General features: G+C 39.0%; 1 protein-coding gene across 7 annotated transcripts in view; it reads left to right on the top strand.

Moving 5' to 3' along the window:
- The window catches only part of PROM1 (prominin 1), an 86,086-nt gene that overhangs the window by 41,336 nt on the left and 22,361 nt on the right, over positions 1–22,389 (top strand). For 6 of the 7 annotated variants that reach the window (XM_075066565.1, XM_075066559.1, XM_075066564.1 and 3 more), the window contains 11 exons: positions 4,515–4,635; positions 7,369–7,432; positions 9,554–9,643; positions 11,312–11,529; positions 11,939–12,013; positions 13,425–13,488; positions 17,971–18,130; positions 19,157–19,309; positions 20,633–20,756; positions 21,233–21,336; positions 21,828–21,912. In XM_075066565.1, the coding sequence (XP_074922666.1) occupies positions 4,515–4,635; positions 7,369–7,432; positions 9,554–9,643; positions 11,312–11,529; positions 11,939–12,013; positions 13,425–13,488; positions 17,971–18,130; positions 19,157–19,309; positions 20,633–20,756; positions 21,233–21,336; positions 21,828–21,912 (1,258 nt within the window). The remainder of the gene's footprint in view (positions 1–4,514; positions 4,636–7,368; positions 7,433–9,553; positions 9,644–11,311; positions 11,530–11,938; positions 12,014–13,424; positions 13,489–17,970; positions 18,131–19,156; positions 19,310–20,632; positions 20,757–21,232; positions 21,337–21,827; positions 21,913–22,389) is intronic. The other variant, XM_075066563.1, reaches the window with a different exon arrangement.

The following is a 22,389-nucleotide window of genomic DNA, read 5'->3' on the forward strand; positions in this document are numbered from 1 at the left end:
AATGGGCTATTCCACATCTAGGCATGCTTGCAGGCAGCCATAGCCCCCCTGCTCCAAACATTTGCACCTTATAATAAAGCTTCTTACCAGGAACAGGCTCCTCTGCTGGTTCCTCACTACCAAGTCCCAGCAGCTGCGACTGGCTAGCTTCTTCCTGGCTGGAAAATGCTCCTGCCTGCATGACTCCTGGGAATCTCCAAACACCCAGTAGCCTCCCTCTCGGGTTCCTCTACAATTCTACCCTCCTCTCCAGGCTCTGAGCCCAGGGCAGTGGAGTGCGAAGCGATGACCAGAGAGGCTGAAAAGGAATGCTGGGATAAGTCCTAATACCCTGGAGGCCAATAAAAACGCTGGTGAGTGTCCACACCTGATGACCAGCGCTGCAATCACCAGCGCTGGTCTCGTACACACGGAAGCAGACTCAGGTGTACAGCCAGCGCTGCAAACAGGGAGTTGCAGCGCTGGCTGAGCTTTTAAGTGTAGACACCTGCTAAGTTGCAGCGCTGTAACCCCCTCACCAGCGCTGCAATTTGCAAGTGTAGCCAAGCCCTTAGTCCAACAATCTGTAACCCACTAACCTCCTCGCTTTGTCCTATGACTGCAGAGGTGTTAACGAGCCACTCTACCATGAATGGTCCCTTGCAGTTTATGCTAACTAATTTATGCTAAACAATCTGTTGCACCTTGGATTTTGTTGTCATGCTAGAAGTATCTTTCCCAGACCTGAAGAAGAACTCTGTGTGGCTCTAAAACTTCTCTCTCACCAACAGAAGTTGGTCCAATAAAAGATTTTACTTCACCCTCCTTGTGTCTCTGGTTACATTGCTGGCAGCTGGGAGTTTGAATGTGTGAATATTGGTTATAGAGCAGGAGCTATTGTTAATGAGCACAGATTTACCTTTGAATCTGAGCATATTTTATATAGATTGAATTGAGATGGATACAACTTAGGATCCTTTTGTGTTGTGTGTCTTTTGGGGGCGGGGGTTAATTAAGTGCCTATTCAGAAATGTAGATCCTAAAGTACATAGGTTATATCTGTTATGTGGACAAGTGCTTTATTCATGTATCAAGGAAGAACATCTACCTACATGTAATTGGTAATGCAAATAGTTCAGAATCTGGGATTCAACATAAATCAGAAGAATTGACAAATGGGTTCATAAAGAAAACTCTGATCCAACATTTTATTTTTGTATTAATGGGGAGGAGAACTTTTTCCTTAGTACTTTTTCTTTAAATCTGTTTAATATTAATTTTCTGTGACTTGAATCTTTTGCAAGTAAAACAATCCCCAGCTGGGTTGATGGTGTTTGCATCTGTTTATGAAATCTCTCAAACTAAAACCAAAATATCTGACTTTCGGGGACACTAGTTAAACAGATATACACCACTCCAGTCTGTTATGGGAAAGGCAGGTCTTGTGTCATGTCTTCTCCTTTTCTCTCTTCTTTTTATTTGGTAATTTTTCAAAGCTCATTAGGTAATAAGTAGAGTTTTTCCCTTTCGTGTTGTGTATCTGTTTAGAACAGGCAATTGTTTGACTGCATAGTCTGTTTAAAGGTTCCCGTCTCTCCCCCACCCTCCTCTCAGAAAGCTAAAGAGAAAAAGATCACATTCAAATTTACAAAGTATCTTTTTTTTTTGTTTGGGTTGCAATTGCTGACCTCTTTCCTTTGTGAGAAGAATACACTAAGGATATAAAAACAACCCCTTCAAAGAACAAAGATGTCATTGTAAACTTAGTCATGTGAGTTACACACTAATACTGTACTTTACATTTGAATGACAGTTATGAGACATTTTTCTTTTTCAATTGGTCAAAGGAAAGCAGCTAATCGGTTTTCTTTCACTGGGAAAATGATATTCAGAATCATTGTTCTCCTTGTAGATGTGAAAGAAACAATGTATACGTTTGCCAGAAATGCAGCCGCCTTATTTTGAATGTCACTTTTTAAAGATGCTTAATATATTTATCAGATCTATTAGGGTTTTTTTAGATGGTTTGGTGGAGACACTTGTCTCTGCTTGAGTGTTGACAGATGTGACTAGGAAGGATTTTCAGGGAGCGGTGGGCCGCAAAGAGAATTGAACCCATGTCCTTTCAGTTACTAAAGACAAGCAAGATAATGCTGGTACCACTGTTGCTAACCCATGCTGCCACATCTTCATTACTCTTGTCGCCAGCATTCATTAGGTCAAAACTAGCATGGTTATGCCTACCCAAGCTACAATTATACCTTTTAATTTTCCGTGTAGACAGCCCTCAGTTACCATCAATGGCTCCCTATGAGAAGGCTGGACACTAGCATCTTTTAAGGAAGCAATTGTTAAACCTTTGAGTAAGAAATTATTTCTTGATGCTCAATTCTCCAGTTGTCATCCTGTCCCAAATCCTTCTTTCTGCGAGGTGAAGGTTAGTGATGCAATTCTAATAGTACAAATCTAGCGGCATCTAGAGTATCTATTTACATCGTGCGGTACAGTAATAAACAGCTCCAAAATCTGACCTCTTCTCTCTGCTCATGCAGCTAAGATTCTTGTCCATTGCTTCTTTTTCTTACTTTCAGAGCCCTTCCCGCTATATCCCTGCTCTGTTACCTTTCTTGCAAGATTGGCTCCTCTCTTCACTCTGGCAACAATGCCTGTCTTGATTATCTGATTTGTCATGTCTGACAAGCAACTTTCCTACTTTGTTCCTTGCCACCCCTTATACATGGGAAAAAGTCTTTTTATATTTTAAAAAAAAAAACAAAAAAAACCCCTGCTGTCCTATACTGTCTCTCCTCAAAACCAAACTAAATGTAACAAATACAGAAAATTGCAACATGATAATTGCTAATCAGATGGCAAGTTGTGCTCCTGATTTGCTAAGAATTGTGTATGTCATTTGTTTGTTACCCTTCCACCCCACCAGATATGCTTGTCTCCTTCACCTGTTGTATCATGTGTTCCCTAGATTATGAATTCTGGAGGCAGAACGGTTATTTACCATGCACCTCACACAACAGAGCCTTCAACATGGCTGGCTTCTAGGCACTACTTTAAAATAAATGATTAATAGTAGTATGAAGTGCTCAGGTCTCTTTGACCCCAGTTGTAGAGCCAATATCATTTGTGTTAGTGATCTTCTAGCATGATGATCCCATTACGTGGTGTTCTTTATATCTGTCAGCTCCCTTTGATATTGCTAGCCTCAAACTGATTTACTGCAAGGCAAACTGCATGAGGTTATACCTTAAGACCATCCAGAAATTGCAGGTAGTGAAGGTAACTGCCTGCCTTCTTAAACAACATTCCCCATAGAGGGGCATGTTGCACCCATGGTCTGATCTGCTACCAGGTGATGTCCATCTGAAATTTAAGGTTTTAATTTTTAACCTGCAAAGGTGGGTTTCTTCTCTGCCTACCATAAAGATGGTCTCTCTTGACTCCACTGTTGCATTCCCACCTGAGCTTCAGAGTGTGGCTGTTAGTCTACAATAGCAGAGATCTATACTTAAAAGGAGCAGAATAGGGTTTAAGTAATTACAAGGATTTTTTTAAAAAGTGTCTCACTTTGGCAACTGATAAACGTAGTTCCATGTGGAAGGAAAATGAACGAAGAATGTCTGACACAGGTTTGTTACAGGAGTGAGTGGGTGAGATTCTGTGGCCTGCATTGTGCAGGAGGTCAGACTAGATGATCATAATGGTACCTTCTGACCTTAAAGTCTATGATTCTATGATAACACTCTCAAGCTTGTCACGGGCTTTTAGTTACTGTGTTTTACTGTATATACAGATATCTTCTGTTGAAGATAGAATGGTGCAATCATAATGGCCAAACTGGGCATATAATCACCAAATGCACTGATTGAAACTCCCATCTGCCTCCCATTTTTCATTTCTCCCTATGGCCAAGTTCTGCCAACTCTGTGGGCATCCTTTAATTTTAAGCCATTGAAGTTAATTAGACTGTGTTTTTAAGTCCATGTAAAGTGTTTGAAGGATTGGGACCATAGTGAAAAAATTAGCAGTGGAAGTAATTCTAATTTAAAAACTTGTTTCATGTATAATTCCTTTTAATAAGTTATTTTACCGACTGTTTTCTTGTAGATGTGTCAAACTAATGATTACTTGTGAAAAGGAATGTTAGCCATCGTAAATCATGGTGGTTTTTTTAAATAACAAAGTATGTATAGTATTAGTATATCCTGTGTACATTTTGTAAATTTTTGACAACTGCAGTGCTGAAAATGTCTTGCTATTGTGTGTTTCTTTTGAAGGCTTTTGAGTTAACGTGATTTCTTTATTAAATGTAGAAAATTAGTGATCTATCAAATCTTATAGCTAATTCCCCAGTGCCACCTAGTGGTTAAAAATGAAATTTATAGTAAAAGGAGACATTAATTTGTCTGCAGGGACTCCATTACCCAGATAAATGTTGATTGCTTTGCTAGGTTTTTTGTTCTTAATTGGCAGAATGTGTATTTGCAGTAGTAAAGTAGTATCTCTTATCTTTCTGTTTATAGTATTGGTGTCCTTTGTGCTTATGCTGCTAACCAGCACTTAACAAGTCAAGTCCGGGGAGCAAAGAACCTGGTGCACAGTAATTTTAAAGACCTGAGAATTTTCCTCAATGACACTCCAGGGGTAAAGAGATGCTTTCTTTATATATGTGGTTGTATATGTAAGATAAGTATTCTAGAAAGTAGTGTTTCTTTCTATTTGGTATTAGTGATGCATGCAACAAACTGTATTTTCTTTATGCATGCCAGTCCGTTGCGCTGGTTGCCAATCGCATAAAAGATAACACAATACAATAAAAGATAAAGGACTTCTCATATGTTAATAAATATCCACCAGTTATTCTTGTGGACCAGCATTCTTCGAACAAAGAAGGGGCTCTGCAGTAATGTGACACTCCTTTGCCTTCTTTCTTTTGCTGCACTGCGTGTTGCCAAAGAGGTAATTTTTTAAAGGGAAATAACCTCCTGTTTTTAGCAATTCTTATAAAAGTATGCATGGGCAACAGTGCCATAATCCCTTTTCTTTATGCCAATATCCTCTGGAGTGAACTGTAGCCTTTTCTGTTTTTGTTGAACACCTTTTATGCTTTTAATGCATATATTGAGGCGTACCATATGTGAAGTACAGTGTCCTTAATGGCTTCACACTTCCTTTTACGTTACAAAGAGTGCTGCAAATACTTCTCTGTGACGTTCTCCAATGAAAGATTAATTCCAGTTAGAGAACTTTATATGATAGCTTTTCCCTTCTGTGTTGTTGGATGTTTAATTTGTTACAAGTTGAAAAAACATATTGTTTAAAAATCACATGGAAAGCAAACAAATATCCCACTTCTTACTGAGCCAGAGTCAGTTCAGACAATATTGTCACACCTGTGGGCGCAGTGACCACCTCTGCTTTGGTCATAATAATCCCACTCTATGATAGAGTATGAACTGCTTTTCTTTTGATTGAGGGCTTTGTAATGATGATGTGAGAGTCTGGGAATTCAGGATGTCTCTTCCAACATTGCAGCCTGGGCTGGAGTATTTTGTTTTTTGAAGGGAAATCTCCATCCACCACTTCCTTAATTCTCTCTACATCTGGGCATATTATATGTGCTGGAGGCAAAAGGGAATGTATGTAAATGAATGTCATGGCAGAGCCCTTTGGGGTAGATGTGGAGAAGGAAAGATGAGGTCACATAATGAACCTTTGGTTTGCAGTGTGTAGTGTTTTTTCATAAATCTACAATCATTTTGAGCTGGCTCAGGGCATTGAAGTGAACCTGACATTGGTGGTTGTGACCCAGTGATACCAAGAATTCTTCCAACCCCAACCCCTCCCCACCCCGCACACACACACGCTCCTTTGCATCAGCCACAGCTGGGTGCTTATTGTAGGAAATGTCAGAATATAAAATCTGTCATGTTTCCTTCAGCTATTGTGATGTATATATGAAATATCTAAAAAGCTAAAGACTCCTAAAAGTACTTTTGCACTAAGTTAAAATAAGTATTAGAGGCCGAACGCTCATGGAAACTGCAGAAACTCCTCAAAGCCTCAGTTATGTATGTTTTTCCAGTTCTTACCTAGGTTCATTAGTTCTTTCTCTGTATAATTTAACTAAATGTTATCTGTAGTCTATTCTATCATATTTGACTCTTCTTAGTAAGTTGCTTTGTTGTGCAAGGCATCTTTACATCATGTACTCGTGTGCCTCTAATCAAATCCCAGAAATTCTTGAGACTAATAGGAAGGGTCTTTAGTTTTGTTGACACTGGTATAGAATCCACCTGATAGATTGTAAGCTGCAGACAGACTTCTGAAGTACTAACTAAACATGTCCAATCAGCATTAGGTGCATAATATATAGAGGATGTGATGAAGATGTCAAGTGCTCAGAGCTGTTGTCATAGATGATTTGCAGAATATATAAGTTTTTTGCATTATCAGCATCACACTTCAGTGCAATTAACAGTCTGTCTATTAAGGACATCAACTCATACACCATTTCCCTAGGATATCTATACTTGTTTTGCTAGTCATTCTAAATCCCACTTTGTTTTGTGATGTTGTTTGGGAATTCATAGCAGTCCTGCTAAGAACTGTTTAAATTCGTTTCTTCTGCAGACTCCAGAGCCTAGAAAACTATGGTATATTGATAAGAGAGGCAAAAACATAATCTCAGTCAGGCACAAAATGTTTCATATGCTGCATATGTTGGTTTTGGCCATTTAATCACTGTTGCTTGTGTTGGATTCACCACACTGAATACTGGAAGATGCAAGCCAAACAGAAATACAAACCAAACAAAAACTGAATAACAAAAGACCATGTCATCATAATGCTGCTGTCTGGGATAGTGCGGAGCCCAAACAGTCACTGGACAGACCCATGGAATTGGTAAAGGGCACAGTCTGCAATTGGAAAAGGAAAGCCACCTCCCTTCCTGTGGCCAGCAATGGAAGTGTCTGCAAGCTGCCTAGCATGTTAAGGGCAAACAAAGGAATAAAAAGTGGTGAAGCAGTTCAGACACTTTCTACATGTATCACAGTGAAGGAGGGACTAAATACTGTTAGATGGCCAGAGAGATAGAACTAGCATGAAACAGAGATACACGAGACCCTCGTCATACTAAATCACTTGACGGAATCCTCATGAAGCAGCAATTGCTGCTATTAATTATCATTGGGGTTTAAATCTGCTCCCTAGGAGACTTCCCAATTAAGCATCTCACGACTGCAGAGAATTGTACTGTACATTGTTGGAAGTATTAATGGTAGAGTTCAACAGTTTGGGAGTTTTGCAGCTAAATATGTATGTATGGGGTCGTTACTGTTTCTTTACTAAAAATATATTCTTTTACACTTTTAGCAAATTGACTACTTGGTGAGCCAATATAACACTGCCAAGAACAAAGCACTCTCCGACCTTAATAGTAAGCAATACGTTTTTATTAGCTATGTCTGTGTTATGTTATGTGTATTCAGTGTAGAGTTCACTGAAGAGCTCGTGAATGACTTCGAACACAATACAAAAGTCAAGTTGTTATAACCAGAATAAAACAAAAATATAATTCTTCCTGAAAAATGACACGTGGCACAATATAAATTTTTCTAAAAAATAAACTTCATTCTTCATTAAATGACTTTCACTTTAAGTCAAAGACTAATAATTTTTGCCTTTTTGAGTTCAGTAATCGCTGGTGGTTTCAGAGGAAGCATTTCTTAATTTTTAAAGCACAAGACTGGGTGCCGAGTGACATGGCTTCTGGCTGCAATGCAGGTCGTGTTTTGAGCTTAGTCAAGTCAGGTGCTGTGTTTCACTGTTCTTGGCATTATAATAATACCCACCACATAGACATGTTGAGATATAAGTTTACTGATGATTGTAAGACTCTTTCAGATATTTGGCTGGAGCAAGAGAGAATTATTGAGAGCAATTATTTTATAACTAGCACTTGAAAAGCACTGATCATGAAACTTAAAGCAGTTGCTGCATTTTCCTCAGCAGCACAGTTTATAGTGCTTGGTGACATTTCTGAAGCTTTTAATTTAAAAAAAAAAAAAAAAAAAGCGATAATGTGGATTTTTTTCCCCAAGGCTTTTACTTCAGTGTCTAAAGTTAAAAGGAGCCCAGCTACATATGGATCTTCTCTAGACTAGACTAAAAGGTGTGGTGTTAGCACCTTAGGGGAAGCAAGTTTTAAAAGTCTGTATAGATCAGACAGTGTGTACTTTAACATGCTACAGCGCATGTTAAAGACAGCATGTCTTGTCTATGCTAGCCTTTTAAAACATATCACATTATTTAACATCATACATTTAAAATCCTAGTTTAGACAAAGCCACAGAATGCACAGCTGGTCTCAAAGAAAGGGAGGTCATGCACAAGACTAATGGACATTTGGAGGATAATTTAAAATTGCCATCTGCATGTTCAGCACTCATTTATGGCTTTCCATGTTCTTGAAGTTGCAGACTAAACTGAGTATTTATCTGCCTCCACTGCCAGTTTAAGGCCTGGGTCTTAATTTTCAAAGCCATCAGTGAGACAGGTTCCAGCTCATAAGAGACCACATCTCCATCTACAAACCACCAAGAGAGTTGTACTCCTCTAGGGCAAAGTGTATAGGAGCTGCTGACAAAGCATTTTAAGTTAAGGGTGGCAGCTGTGGAATGAAGTTACGGGGGAATTTAGACAAATCCAGAGCTTGACTGCTTTTAGGAAACACTGAAAAACCTGCCTATTTAGTAAAGCCTTTCCACCATAACCAGAATTGACAGTGTTGATCACCTAGGATACATCTATGCCATAGCCCCTTGACACTGCCTCCCAAACCTGACCCCCCACACACACACCACGCCCTCAAAAAACCTACCCTAAGAGCTTTCTATGACTTGAAAATGGAGAAAAGCCAGAGACTCCATGAAGTTCACGAGGGACTTCACTATTGCCAAGCTATTCTGTGTGGAAGATAGATACTGTGATGGGCAGAAGTACAAAAATCTAAGATTGATGGAAAATTTAAAGCATCTTTGGGACTGTCTTTTAAGAACACAGCTGGGGCTTTGGGGGAAAAGGAGGGAGAAAGGGATCCAAAGAATCATTTTCCCTATTTTTTGTGCACTATGAAAAATAGTTCATAGTAAAGGATTGTTGCCCAAAATTCACTGCAAAATGATGGACTTTTTGTAAAATGTGTTCTGAAAAATAACAAAGTAAAGTTAAGGAGCAGTGCTTTGATAACAGTACTGGAGTATGCATTTCCGGTTTGTTGTTGCATTGCTAGAGTGTCTTCACTTTCCCAAGTCAGGCACTAATAAATAGACCTCACTCCCTTTTAATTTATTGCTTTTAATCCCATAAATCTTAGAGGTAAGTGTTGCCAAAGAAGATGTGGGCAGTGAGGTCTTCATATGCTGAACTTTCACTTTAGTCCTGAGTGCAACTTTTTTAGAAATTAGTAAAAATTGGTGCAAGATACTTGTTCTGATAGGTAGTGATGCAGGATTGTATTGAACTGGCTTGCAGTGGTTTTTATTTTCTCTTACTACAGATGTTGGGCCATTGCTTGGCAGCAGAGTTCAGGAGCGGTTCGCGAAAGAAGTGCGTCCTGCACTTGATGCAGCTCTAACAATGGCAGGAGGTAAATGCACGTCTGTGCTTTTATTTATTAATCTTTCATTGCCTTGTTAAGAGAGACCCTCTTCCTATTCCACAAGTTTATGTAATTTTGTAATCAGTCCCTACGTAGAGTTTTTTTCTGGGCACTTACACTTGTCAAGTGACTTGAGAGCATTGTGCGCGCCTTAGGACAAGAGGGAAAAGCATGGTCCCATTACAGAGGAAAGAGAACATTATTCCAGTGGCAAGAGCTTTTCCTCAGAATATGCATCCTTGTATCTTTCTGTTTAAAAAGATATTTGGCATCTGTGCACTTTCAGATGGATGGATACTGGACCTTCTGGGTATTTATAAGTGTCTTTGAATACTAGGTAAACGTCCCATCTTTGCCTCTTCCAGCAGTACCAATGGATTATGGAAGTTGCAGTGGTAGTGAGTTTACAAAGCAGAGTTAGCCAGTGGATTGATTGCATTGTATGAAAGGTTTTGAGCTTATTCAGCTGGGTCATTGTAGTGAATTTCCCATCATTTGAAATTGTGTGTCTGTTGCCAGATTTTTTCTTCTTATATGGAAAGGCTGATTTGGAAACATTCGAACTTTTTGTGAACAGTAATTAATGAGTAGTAGTTTGTCTGCTTCTCAGGCAGGTCATACTGTTTTATACCTTCAGTCCTCAAAGGTGTGTTGCTGCTTTTTACTGTTTGAGCTAGCACCATCAAGTTAAAATATTTGTCTAGTTTATTGTGAAGGTACCAGCAACTAAAATGTCTTGACCATACATGCTTTAGGGCTCAGTAACACTTGATTCTGTGATTTGTCCATTATGAAGATGATTTCAACAGTTCTTGTTTTATTCAAAATTGCTAATTCAGGAGTTTGTAAGTGGTGCAGTTGTACGTACAAAAGTGAAAATTATCACTGAGTTTAGTCACTTTGTTTGCTTTACCCATGCACCTGAAACTGTTTGCACACGTCACCAGACCCCTTTCTCATCATCCATTATCATTCTCCTTTCTTTGCTTTATTTTTCTATTTGGCTTGAAGTCAAAGTGGAAAGGGCTATAAAAGGTAAAAGACTTGACAAAATCTTGTGTGTTGTGTGAAGTGTGGTTCATTTTTTTTTGTGTGCACTTTCTTGTGCATTTTTAGCTGTATCTGTTTGTCTATTTACCCTTCTGTTGAGCACTTCATTTGTTTTTGTATGACTGAGCTGAGATCTAAAGGCAGAAAATGTTGAAACAGCATTAATGATGGCTGGTGCAACATGTTCTGTTTCAGTTGAAACTCACAGTTCAGTGATGTGCCCCAAGTGTGTGGTAGTGATAGAAATATAGAAAATATTGTACTAAGCTTGCAAAACAAGGCCCTGGATTTGTTGCTAATGACTTGACCCACTTATGCTGGTATATGGTAATGAAATAGTGGACTCGTATTTCTGTGTTGCAATTCACCCAAACTAGTGAACCGAACAAAGAGTAAAAGGGGGTAAATTTGGGGGGAAGGGGGTGGAATCCTGGTAAAAATAGATTGACTGACTGTTTGGCCTGTGCTAGCAAAATGTGCTATGCGTCTGTTTGCAGTATATTTTCTGCTGCAGTAGAGTTGGTTTTTGTAGTTAAATGTATGCATCTTGCTGAGTGGCTAGACTGAGTTCTAAATCAAACTTTTAAAATCTTTGTATCATCACAGCAATCAGAGAAACAAAGGAGGCATTGGAAAATGTAAGCGTCTCTGTGGAGGTTTTGCAGGAAGGTACTGAAAGGCTGCATTCTAACCTGACCGATGTTAAAATACACCTGAGCAACACACTCAGTGACTCTGCATGCTCTGCTGCTCAAGCTGCTTCAACTTGCAACATTATCAGAAATTCATTAAATCAACTGAATATCAATGCTAACTTCAGTGGGGTAAGAATATTGTTTCAACATTTCACAGTGTAGTTTCATTGTATTACCTCAGTAATATTCCTCTGATTTAGGCTCAATTTGTGGAGTAATTTGTGTAGTAAAATGATCTATTCTGCATCTCTTCATCTATGCCATTTCAATCACTGCTTTTATCTTGAGTGCACTAGAAAGAGAGAGAGAGATGTCAAACAGCAATGTTAAAGCTCTGCTCTAGCCAACACTTTGATCTGCTAACTATAATTGCTGAGTATAAATTTTGCTTTCATCCAACGAAGGTTTAAGGAGAGCACTAGAAATATTGTGCTATACACATTCTTCCAATTTGTTTTTACTGTCCCCTTTGAAATATGTGGTCAAGTAGTGTATATGGTATTTTGATTTAACTCAAGAATGTTTTTTTCCATCCTAGTTGCCAGGTGTGAGCACACAGCTTGCCAAAGTCAATGACGTCCTTAAAATAGACCTTTCCAGTTTGGTTCAAAAGGTACGTTTCTTGGTACATTAAATAATAGGGTGGGATGATTACATATGACATTTGTTCTTGGCTTTCCCAAATAGAAGTCTTTCTCCCCCTTACTGCTTCTTAGCGGGTTTCTCTCCTGACTGCCCCGGGGTTGGTTCACATCTTAAGAGTTAATCTGTAATAATACTTACATAAGGCTTTACATCTTCAGAACACTGTGCATCCACAATTAACATTAATTTTCTACTAAAGGATATTCTTCAAAAGCAAAAAAAGAAAATCTGGGTCTACTGCAGTGGTGGGCAACCTGCAGCCTGTCAGGGTAATCCACTGGTGGGCCTTGAGACAGTTAGTTTGTTTACATTGACTGCAGGCATGGCTGCCCACAGCTCCCAGTGGCTGTGGTCCACCATTTCCAGCCAATGGGAGCTGCGGGAAGCGGTGCAGGCTGCAGGGATGTGCTGACCACCGCTTCCCACAGCTCCCATTGGCTGGGAATGTTGAACTGTGGCCACTAGATGCTGCAAGTAGCTGTGCCTGCGGACGATCAGTGTAAACAAACTGTCTCGCGTCCCACCAGCACATTACCTGACGGGCCACAGGTTGCCCACCACTGGTCTACTGGCATATATTATACCTTTTCAAACTTTAAAGTTTAGGTACTTTTAGTAAGAGCCCTGTTAAAAGATAGAAAAGCAGTCCACAAGCCCCAGGGCATGAGGGATTCATCCAGACCTGTGCCTGTCATATGGGTGATCGGAGTGAGGGGGAGATACAAAGGTAGTAGGAGGTGGCTAGGTAGAGTGAAGTGTGCCCTTTCCTTTCCCATCTGGTTAAGATGCTGGAAAGTTCTCTGGCATTGGCACCCACTCTTTTCAGCATCTTGGGGGGGGTTTTTTGTTTGTAATCCTTTGTCTCCATAAAACAAAGGCCTGAGGAAAAGGATTGAAATTCTGGCGCCCGTGACAGTGTTGTTCATCTTTCCTGACGTGTTTCTGCTTATCAGTCTCAACGTGACATTTTTGTTTTGGGATGGGCTGGCGGCACTCTGGGAGGAGAAGACTGTGTAGCTGTTCACATTTCTGCATTGTTTACTGAGAATATGTGCGTGCAACCTTAGCTTTGTAAGCGTTAGGTCCGCTTCGGACAAAAAGCACCTTAGGGTCATAATCATGCAAATACGACTGATGTAGGTTTAAAAAAGTGTGTTTGTGTTTGCTTCTTCAGGGACTAATTGTGAGAACAAACTACCTGGATTAGACTCTCTCATTAAGCTTTCTATAGTATTTTGTACTTTTAATGGGTGACGTAAAATTTGTTTGACATGCTAGATAAGATGTGATGTGTATAATGTCAGCCCTTTTACAACACAAAAACAAATGTGAGCAATTCACCATTGAGATAGTCTTTTAACTCTCTCTATTTATTTTAGGGCTATGCAGCCTTTAATGATACTCCAGATTTAGTGCTGAACCAAACCAGGAACATCTTATCAGGTGAAACTGATAATAGAATTTGCTTTTTCTTTTGATTGATCATTTGTTTTCTAGAGCATAACATTAAAGCATAGTATCACTCCTTTACCAAATGGTTATATTTTTGTATCCTCTTTATTGGTGGTGTTTCAGAAAATGCTATCAAAGATAGAATCTAAAACTTGTTCACATTTTTGTAGACTGAGGCGACTACCTTTGGCAGTATTATTGTCTCATAATTAAATCTAAGAATACAACGTATGGTGTTTTGTGCATTTTTTTCTTAGACTACTACTGCCTTGCAGGTGAAATCGTGAAGTGTAAAGGGTTACTCTATCTTTATTGTGCTATAATGTTGACAGTGCTTTGGTTGGAAAAAGCACATATACGGTATTTATTGTTTAAGCTAAGCTCCAAATAAAAAAAGAAACTGATCTATGTAGTGGTATAAAATCTAATGGTTAAAACACATAATATTTTAACTTGTTCTTTATCTAACCTTTTAAGTTATCATTACAGGGTGACGTAGTACATTACTATATGAATGTGTATACTAATGTGTTTTAATTTTTGTTCTTGCATTGTGGACCTGTTCTGCCAATGTAAACAGCTGTTCCTTGTAAGTTTGGCAAAACGATACACAGTATGTATGTAAACATAGCATACTGTGTAACCTTGTCTAAAATGAGTCAAAGTTTTCTAAGATGATGACATTACATTTTCTTCATTAAGGAGATCTCAATGCAAAAATACTCCTTTCCAATAGCTGCCAATTTGCATAAAACCAGGCAGGCTCTCATTATTTTAGCAGCTTGATGTTTCTTACTAATAACTGAGTGCAGGGTAGAAATCAAGTGGAAAAATAGAGGAAAAAATTGTAATAGAGTAATTTCACGAACAGTGTAGTTTTTAAAGAGAAGGAGGGTTTGGGTTTAGGAAAGCTGGTACCTGAATCTATTTGTTTCAAAACGTAAAAAAGGCCTGATTCTCCTGGAGGCAGTGCTGGCCATTACCAAATTCCTGTGGCATTTCTTTATGTATTTATAGTACAATGGTAACATGAAATATTTTAGATCTCTGTGCAGCTAAGTATAACTTCTAAATTATGCCAAGAGATTGGCATGTTCCCTCATAAATTGAGATAACGAAAATATTACTTCATTAGCACATTTTTTGAAGAATGCTGCTAACTAATTGGAAGGGCTTTTTATTTAAACTGTGCATTTTGTATAGACAGATTATAACTTAACTCTTTCTGTGTTTGAAGTTAATATAGGATCTTTAATTTAACAGGGTGTGTTGTATGCCATAGGAAGTAGTGCTTAAACTAGGGCTGTCAAGCGATTAAAAAAATAATCAGTTTTAATCATATTATTAAACAATAGAATACAAATTTGAAATTTATTAAATATTGATGTTTTTCTGCATATAACTCCATCATAAGCCGGTTTGTTTATAAGCCGACCTCCCCAAGATGGATAAGTAAAAATGGAAATTTTTTATGACCCGTTCAGAAGCCGACCCTGTAATTCTAGTGTTTTATCTCGTATTCACAGGCACGGAGGTAAACCTAAGTAAACAAAGCGTCCCGGTGTGCCAGCTGCTTACCCTGATGGGCCAGGACAGCAACTGGTGGAGAAATTTTGGGGGGGAAAGAAGCTGAGGGTCAGGAGGGTAACCCCTGTGACTACCCCCCACAGGACCCGACCCTAGCCCAGTACTTTCTCACTCTCCCCTTCCCATCCCTTCCCACTTTATCTGGGAGGGCCAGGGGAGGATGTCTCTGGCCTGGCTGGAGCTGCTCTGGCAGGCTGGGCAGTGCAGCTGCAGTCTGCTCCAGCGGGCTAGACTGAGTGGCACAGTTGAAGCATGTTCTAGGGGGAGGGGCCAACCAGTGTGGCTGCAGCCTGCCAGCCCCAGAGCTGCAGCTGCTTTGGAGGCTGCTCAGGGAGAGCAGCGTGGCCAGAAGTGGAGAGACTCTGGCCTCACCTCTTCCTTTCTGGCTCTGCTGGCTTCCCTCTGTTGTGGGAAGGGGCTGTGTCCCACCTTTCCCTCTCTATACCCATTCATAAGCCAACCCCTTTCTCTGGTGCTTCCCTTTTTTACTAAAAAAAATTCAGCTTATGAACGAGTATCTACGGTATATTGATTTCAGTGACAACACAGAATACAAAGTGTACACTGCTCGCTTTATATTACAAATATTTGAGCTGTAAAAATGATAAAAGAAACAGTATTTTTCAGTTCACCTCATACAAGTACTGTAATGCAATCTCTTTATTGTGAAAGTGCAACTTAGAAATGCAGTTTGTTTGTTTTTGTTACAAAACTGCACTCAAAAACTACAAGTCCATTCAGTCCTACTTCTCCTTCAGCCAGTTGCAAAGACAAACAAGTTTGTTTACATTTACGGAAATAATGCTGCTCACTTCTTGTTCACAATGTCAGCAAATGAGAACAGGCGATCGCATGCGACTTCTGTAGCCAGCGTTGCAAGGTATTTACGTGCCAGATATGCTAAACATTCGTATGCTTCTTTGTGCCCCAGCCACCATTCCAGAGGACATGCTTCCATGCTGATGACACTCATTTTAAAAAAATTTGTTAATTAGGTTTGTGATTGAACTCCTTGGGGGAGAACTGTGTGTCTCCGGATCTATTTTATCTGCATTCTGCCATATGTTTCATGTTGTAGTAGTCTTGGATGATGACTCAGCACATGTTGTTCATTTTAAGAACACTTTCGCTACAGATTTGACAAAGATACCTGCAGCACTTGACCCAAGGTTTAAGAATCTGAAATGCATTCCAAAATCTGAGAGGGACAGGGTGTGGAGCATGCTTTTAGAAGTCTTAAAAGTGCAACACTCTGATGTGGAAACTACAGAACCTGAACCACCAAAAAGAAAATCAACTTTCTGTTGGTGGCATCTGACTCATGATGATGAAAATGAACATGCTTCAGTCCACACTGCTTTGGATTGTAATCGAGCAGAACCAGTCATCAGCGTGAAAATAACATAAGGACGGCCATACTAGGTCAGACCAATGGTCCATTTAGCCCAGTATCCTGTCTTCTGACAGTTGCAAATGCCAGGTGCCCAAGAGGGAGTGAACAGAGCAGGTAATCCTCAAGCGATCCATCCTGTGAACGCATCTCCTTTGGAATGGTGGTTGAAGCATGAAGGGACATATGACAGTCTAGCTCAAGGGTCAGCAACCTTGCAGAAGTGGTGTGCCGAGTCTTCATTTATTCACTCTAATTTAAGGTTTTACGTACCAGTAATACATTTTAACATTTTTAGGTCTCCTCTTTCTTTCTATAAGTCTATAATATATAACTAAACTATTGTTGTATGTAAAGTAAATAAGCTTTTTAAAATGTTTAAGAAGCTTCATTTACAAGTAAATTAAAATACAGAGTCCCCCGGACTGGTGGCCAGGACCCGGGCAGTGTGAGTGCCACTGAAAATCAGCTTGCGTGCCGCAGGTTGCCTACCCCTGCTCTAGCACATCTGGAATGTAAATATCTTGAAACGCTAGCCACAACAGTCCCTGCGAACGCCAGTTCTCACTTTCTGGTGACATTGTGAACAAGAAGTGGGCAGCATTATGTCCTGTAAATGTGAACAAACTTGTTTGTCTTAGCGATTGGCTGAATGAGAAGTAGGACTGAGTGGACTTATAGGCTCTAAAGTTTTGCATTGTTTTGTTTTTCAGGTGCAGTTTTATAACCAAAAAAAAAAATCTGCATTTGTAGGTTGCACTTTCACGATAGAGATTGCACTACAGTACTTGTATGAGGTGAATTGAAAAATACTGTTTCTTTTATCATTTTTACAGCTCAAATATTTGTAATAATATAAAGTGAGCAGTGTACACTTTGTATTCTGTGTCACTGAAATCGATATATTTGAAAATGCAGACAAACATCCAAAAATATTTAATAAATTTCAGTTGGCATTTTATTGTTTAACAATGCAATTAAAACTGCAATTGATCGCGATGAATTTTTTTAATCACGATTAATTTTTTTGAGTTAATCACATGAGTTAACTGCTATTAATCGACAGCCCTTGTTTAAACAATCTTAAAACATCTATTAATCGTTCATAAATGTAGTACCTAATTGCCTTGCTCAGTATTGCTATTGGGTATATTATAAAAAAAATTGCAAGATTTAAGCTAGCTGGATTTTAAAAAGACCCATTAATTTTAAAATGAATCAACAGAAGGAGAAAACTCTGACTTGACTTCAACATCTTTCATTGCTAAGTTGAATGTTAAAACTACAGTATGTGTGTCTTAAAATGCCATTATATTATGTTGAAAGCTATATTCCATGTGGCTTGCCTGTCCTGTTTCATGTTTGTCGTCATGGCTTGTCTTTCTCCATATACAATGTGGCTGAAATGAATGAGCATTTTAACTTGGTGTATGTAGAATATAATTTTTCTTTTATGGACTTGTAACGACGTACCCCCACAATGCTTGCTTTTTCAGATATCAAAAATTTGTTGGACCTCATTGGTTCAAATATCACTAGTTTCACTCAAATGCTTCCTGTTCAGAAGATTCTAGCTGATTTAACAATATATCTTACTCAGAGTGAGGCATATGTTCAAGATTATTTCCCATTAGTGGAACAGTATGATTTCTACAGGTAGGTACATATTTCTTAAATAAGGTAGGAGGGGAAAAACGCTGTCTAGGAAAATTTTGATATAATTATTTGTTTTTGTCAGGACAGTAAAAGTGTGATCGCTGAGCTACAGTGGAGCCTTGATGCTATTGTGAAGTTGTTGTAATTTAATGTTTGTCTGGTGGTAGAGGCTCTGCCAGGATTTTGCTGGGCACTCTACAAGCATAAAGTAAGAGACAGTTTCTGCCCTGAAGAACTTAGTCTATTTAGAGAAGACAAAGGGTGGGGATAAGGGATGTAATATACAAAGCAGCGTGATGGTTTGCAAATATCATATTAGTTCCACAGTTTTCTTTTTAGTTAGCTGTGAAATTTTTATTTTTGTTTCAGCATATTTTATTTTATTGCATCCAGTGTCTTGGAGGGCAAGAGTGAGAACGAAGGAGAGATGGGAGGGAATTAGCTGAAGGGAGAAGGAGAGAAATCAGAATAAATGAAAGGAAGGATGAAGAGAGACATGGAAGGTGTTGGAGTGGAGTAGTGTTGGATAAATTCTATATATGTAGGTAGATTGAGCAGAATTACTCTGTCATGAGTAAAAAGGAAAGAATACTTGGGTAGGAATTAGGGTTAATCTTGCATTACCCCAAATATATGCATTTAACCTTGTGCTTTTGTAATTGCAGCAATGCACAGTTTGGCACTTTGCAGTGTATCTTTACCATAGGTTTTAACCCCAACAATCTGAAAACAATTGTTCTACAACATTCAGATATGAAGTAATATGTGTGTATTTTCAGACAAGCAAACTTTACAAGAACAATTGGTAATTCTATAACAAATCCACACTCACAGATTTTAGTTGATTTTTGCACTGCTCCATTTATAACCCATTTGAGATGGTTCTCTTCTGAATTATTAGTCACCCTGCATAATATTTTTACCCTTTAATCTCTTTGATATTTCTTCTTTAATATCCATGATTGATTCTTGGATTGTGGTGTGCCATGCATATTAATTCTGTAACTGTCTATATTGATTCATTAGATGGTTGGGTTGTCTAATTCTCTGCTGCATGGTGATTCTGATCCTGGTCTTTTACTACCTTGGACTATTATGTGGTACTTGTGGTTATGATAAACATGCATCTCCAACAACCAGAGGCTGTATCTCAAACACCGGCGGCAATTTCCTTATGGCGTGAGTTTTTATTTTTAACAAATATAAGTTAAATATTACACAAACATCTCTTGCAGTTATATACTGTATTGTGGAAAGTATATTTTGAAAAACAGTGACTTTATTACCTGAGTAAATATATATGCTGGGGAACTGAGGGGCGGAAATACATTTTAAGATGAAAATACAGGTTAAATGTTTGGAAATTAAGTGCCTCAGTGGAAGCAAGTTCTCGCCTTGGGATCCTTTTAAAAGATGTTAGGTTGGCATTAATATACAGTAATTTCTTTTCTAGAGGATCATGTGAGAAGATAAACCATGTTTATGTCTTATAGTGAGAGCATTGTAACTAACAAACATCCATTTAAACCAACTCGGGAATTGCAAAATTGGGACATACATCAAATTATTTACACTGTAAAGGGAATCTGTAGTTTTCCTCTAAAAATAATGTTCCACACATTATTTTTAAACATGGTGTGGGCTCCCAAAGAGAGAGAGATTAGATCTGCTGCATCAGAAAAACAGGGGAATATGGCCTATTTCTATCTGATCGCTGAGGGCTTTTTTCTGTGGGCGATAATGATCCCTAGGGACCCTAGCACTGGGTTTAATCCATCCTTCTTGCTGAGGAGGGCTGGAACTTGCACAACCACTCTTGAAGACTAGAGGCTTCATTTAAAAAAAAAAAAAAAAATTTAAAGGCAATGTGCTCACTCTTGACAGAGGCAATGTGCTCCACTTCCAACCTAAGAAATGAGCCAACCTGTTTGTGTCTCAGACTCTTATCCTTAGTGTGCTTTATTCTACTCCCATTTCAAAGTGGGGTAAATTAAGTGTGCACACAGCAGAGTCCACCCAGCCAGGTAGTGCACAGCAGGCTAGTGTGATTTAGTTTGTGGCAAGCTGGGGTATAAATCTGTATGTCTATATAGACAATTCAGTGGTTCCCAAACTTTTTTGAGAGTTGCGCTCCCCTCCTCTCAAGGCCAGGAGTGGAGCAGCAGCTCCTGGGTGGGGGATGCAGACAGGCATTAAGTGAGGTGGAGGTGGGTCTGCGAGCAGAGCCAGGCCTGGTGGGGAGGAGCAGTGGGGGAGATGAGGGGGAGCGGAGGATCCCTTCCAATCCCTTGGGGGGGCTAGTTCCAAGCTACTGCACTGCACCCCCCTGAACATTCCTCTGCATGTTCCATATTTGAGGAGCTCTGAGGGAGCATTACTGGGAACAGTCTTTGCCACCTCTTGTTAATTGCTACAGTTACTGAATTTTGCTTTGCTACTGCATGCACTTCAGTGGTGTTAAACTCTCACTAGATTTTTTTTGTTTTTTTCTCCCTTTTTCAGTGGAGTAGGATTCAGTTTCCTTTTCTCCTGGGTGCTGATGATGACAGTGGTCATCACCTTCGTTACAGGTGGAAATGTAGAAAAGCTGGTCTGCGAACCCTTTGAAGACAGGACTTTGTTCAAGGTGAAGTTGTTCATATTCAAAATATTAAACGAACAAACAACTAACCAATTCCCCCCCCCCCCCAAAAAAACGAACCCAAACCCACAAGTCTTTAAGATGTTTGTAAATTTTTGTGCTGATTTGGCATTTTTGATGACACACATCAGTCATGATAATAGTGTCCACTCTGGTGGAGAGGCTCATCCTCTGCCATTCTGAGTTGCAGATTCAGCCGAGAATGGCAATGCAAATACTGTCTGCCAGTGCTGGAAGTAATCCCTGCAGCTCAGCAACCCATAACATGTAGAGCTACACTTTTTTCACTTTCTGCTCCTGAGAGATCATTGGGTCTTGTGTATCCGCTTCTTTTTGCATCAGCAGATGATAATTTCTGAGGGTGAGGCATACATGTGCATTGAAGATTCACATAAACAAGTGCAGGCAGGAATTTAGAAATGTAGAATTATGATAAATAACTTCAGTGCACTTTGTTCTAGGTTTTGGATACTCCCTACTTACTGAATCGACATTGGAGAAACTACCTTTCTGCCATCGTGCTTAAAAATCCAGATATTAATTTGACCTTTGAAAAAGTTTACAGGTATTAAAAAAAAAAAAAAAAAAAAAAAAAAAAAAAAACACTTGTCCAGGATTTACAGCTGTTACCATGTTACCAAGACCTTTTTATGTCTTCAAAAAGCAGCAATTTCCATATTCTATATTTCCAGCACCAAAAATTGCCTGTATAAAGTGGCCTGCCAATTTCCTAGGGAATCACTAGCAAAAGTGAGTGAACCACATATAAACCAGTTATTATAGGTAGTCTTAGTATAATACAATTTGAGCAAAAGCAGCTGTTCTTGTGAAAAGCTGTTTTGTATATTTTACAGCATCAATTAATCTTTAAAACTAAGCAAATTGTTAAATACTGTCTTTCCTGTAGCCTGACATCCAAAAGATATGGCTAGAACTCTATAAAAATTGACTAAACTAAAATGTGCTGGCATTGTTAATTATTTAAAAAAAATAGCACCAAGTTTGGTTTTCAAATTAATATATATATATATATATATATATCATTTATTTTCATAGTGACTGCAAAGAAAACAAAGGAATTTATACCACACTTCACCTAGAAAATCTCTTCAATATCAATGAGTTTCTAAACATTAGTATGGTAAGTAAAGGAAGTTTGTGCTTGTGTTCCTAATTTTGGAGTGTGTGGAGGGACATTGCAGCTGTCAGCTATCTTTTCAGGTGTTCTTGAACACAGTACAGTACTGGTGGTTTTGCAGGGGAGGAGGAAGGGCTTGTCAGTTCCTATATTTTCTAACAGTCAAACCTGGTTAAGATGGGAGAAAGTGTCTTATTTTTAGTAAATAACTTTGTAGAATTCTTCCATTCAGGGCCTTCTTTGCATAGAGAGCTCTATGCATGGGACTGATTACTTACTTATTTATTAGGCTAAGATTTTGTCACAGATATTTTTAGTAAAAGTCATGGGCAGGTCACAGGCAATAAAGAAAAATTCATGGAAGCCAGTGACCGGTCCCTGACATTTACTAAAACTATCCATGATAAAACAGGCAGGGGCGGGGAGTTCCAGGGCCCCCCTTTCACCCACAGCGGTGGGGAGCTGCTGGGGTCCCCATGC

The sequence above is a fragment of the Chelonoidis abingdonii genome, chromosome 5 (genome assembly GCF_003597395.2).
Source record: "Chelonoidis abingdonii isolate Lonesome George chromosome 5, CheloAbing_2.0, whole genome shotgun sequence".
Lineage (NCBI taxonomy): Eukaryota > Metazoa > Chordata > Testudines > Testudinidae > Chelonoidis > Chelonoidis abingdonii.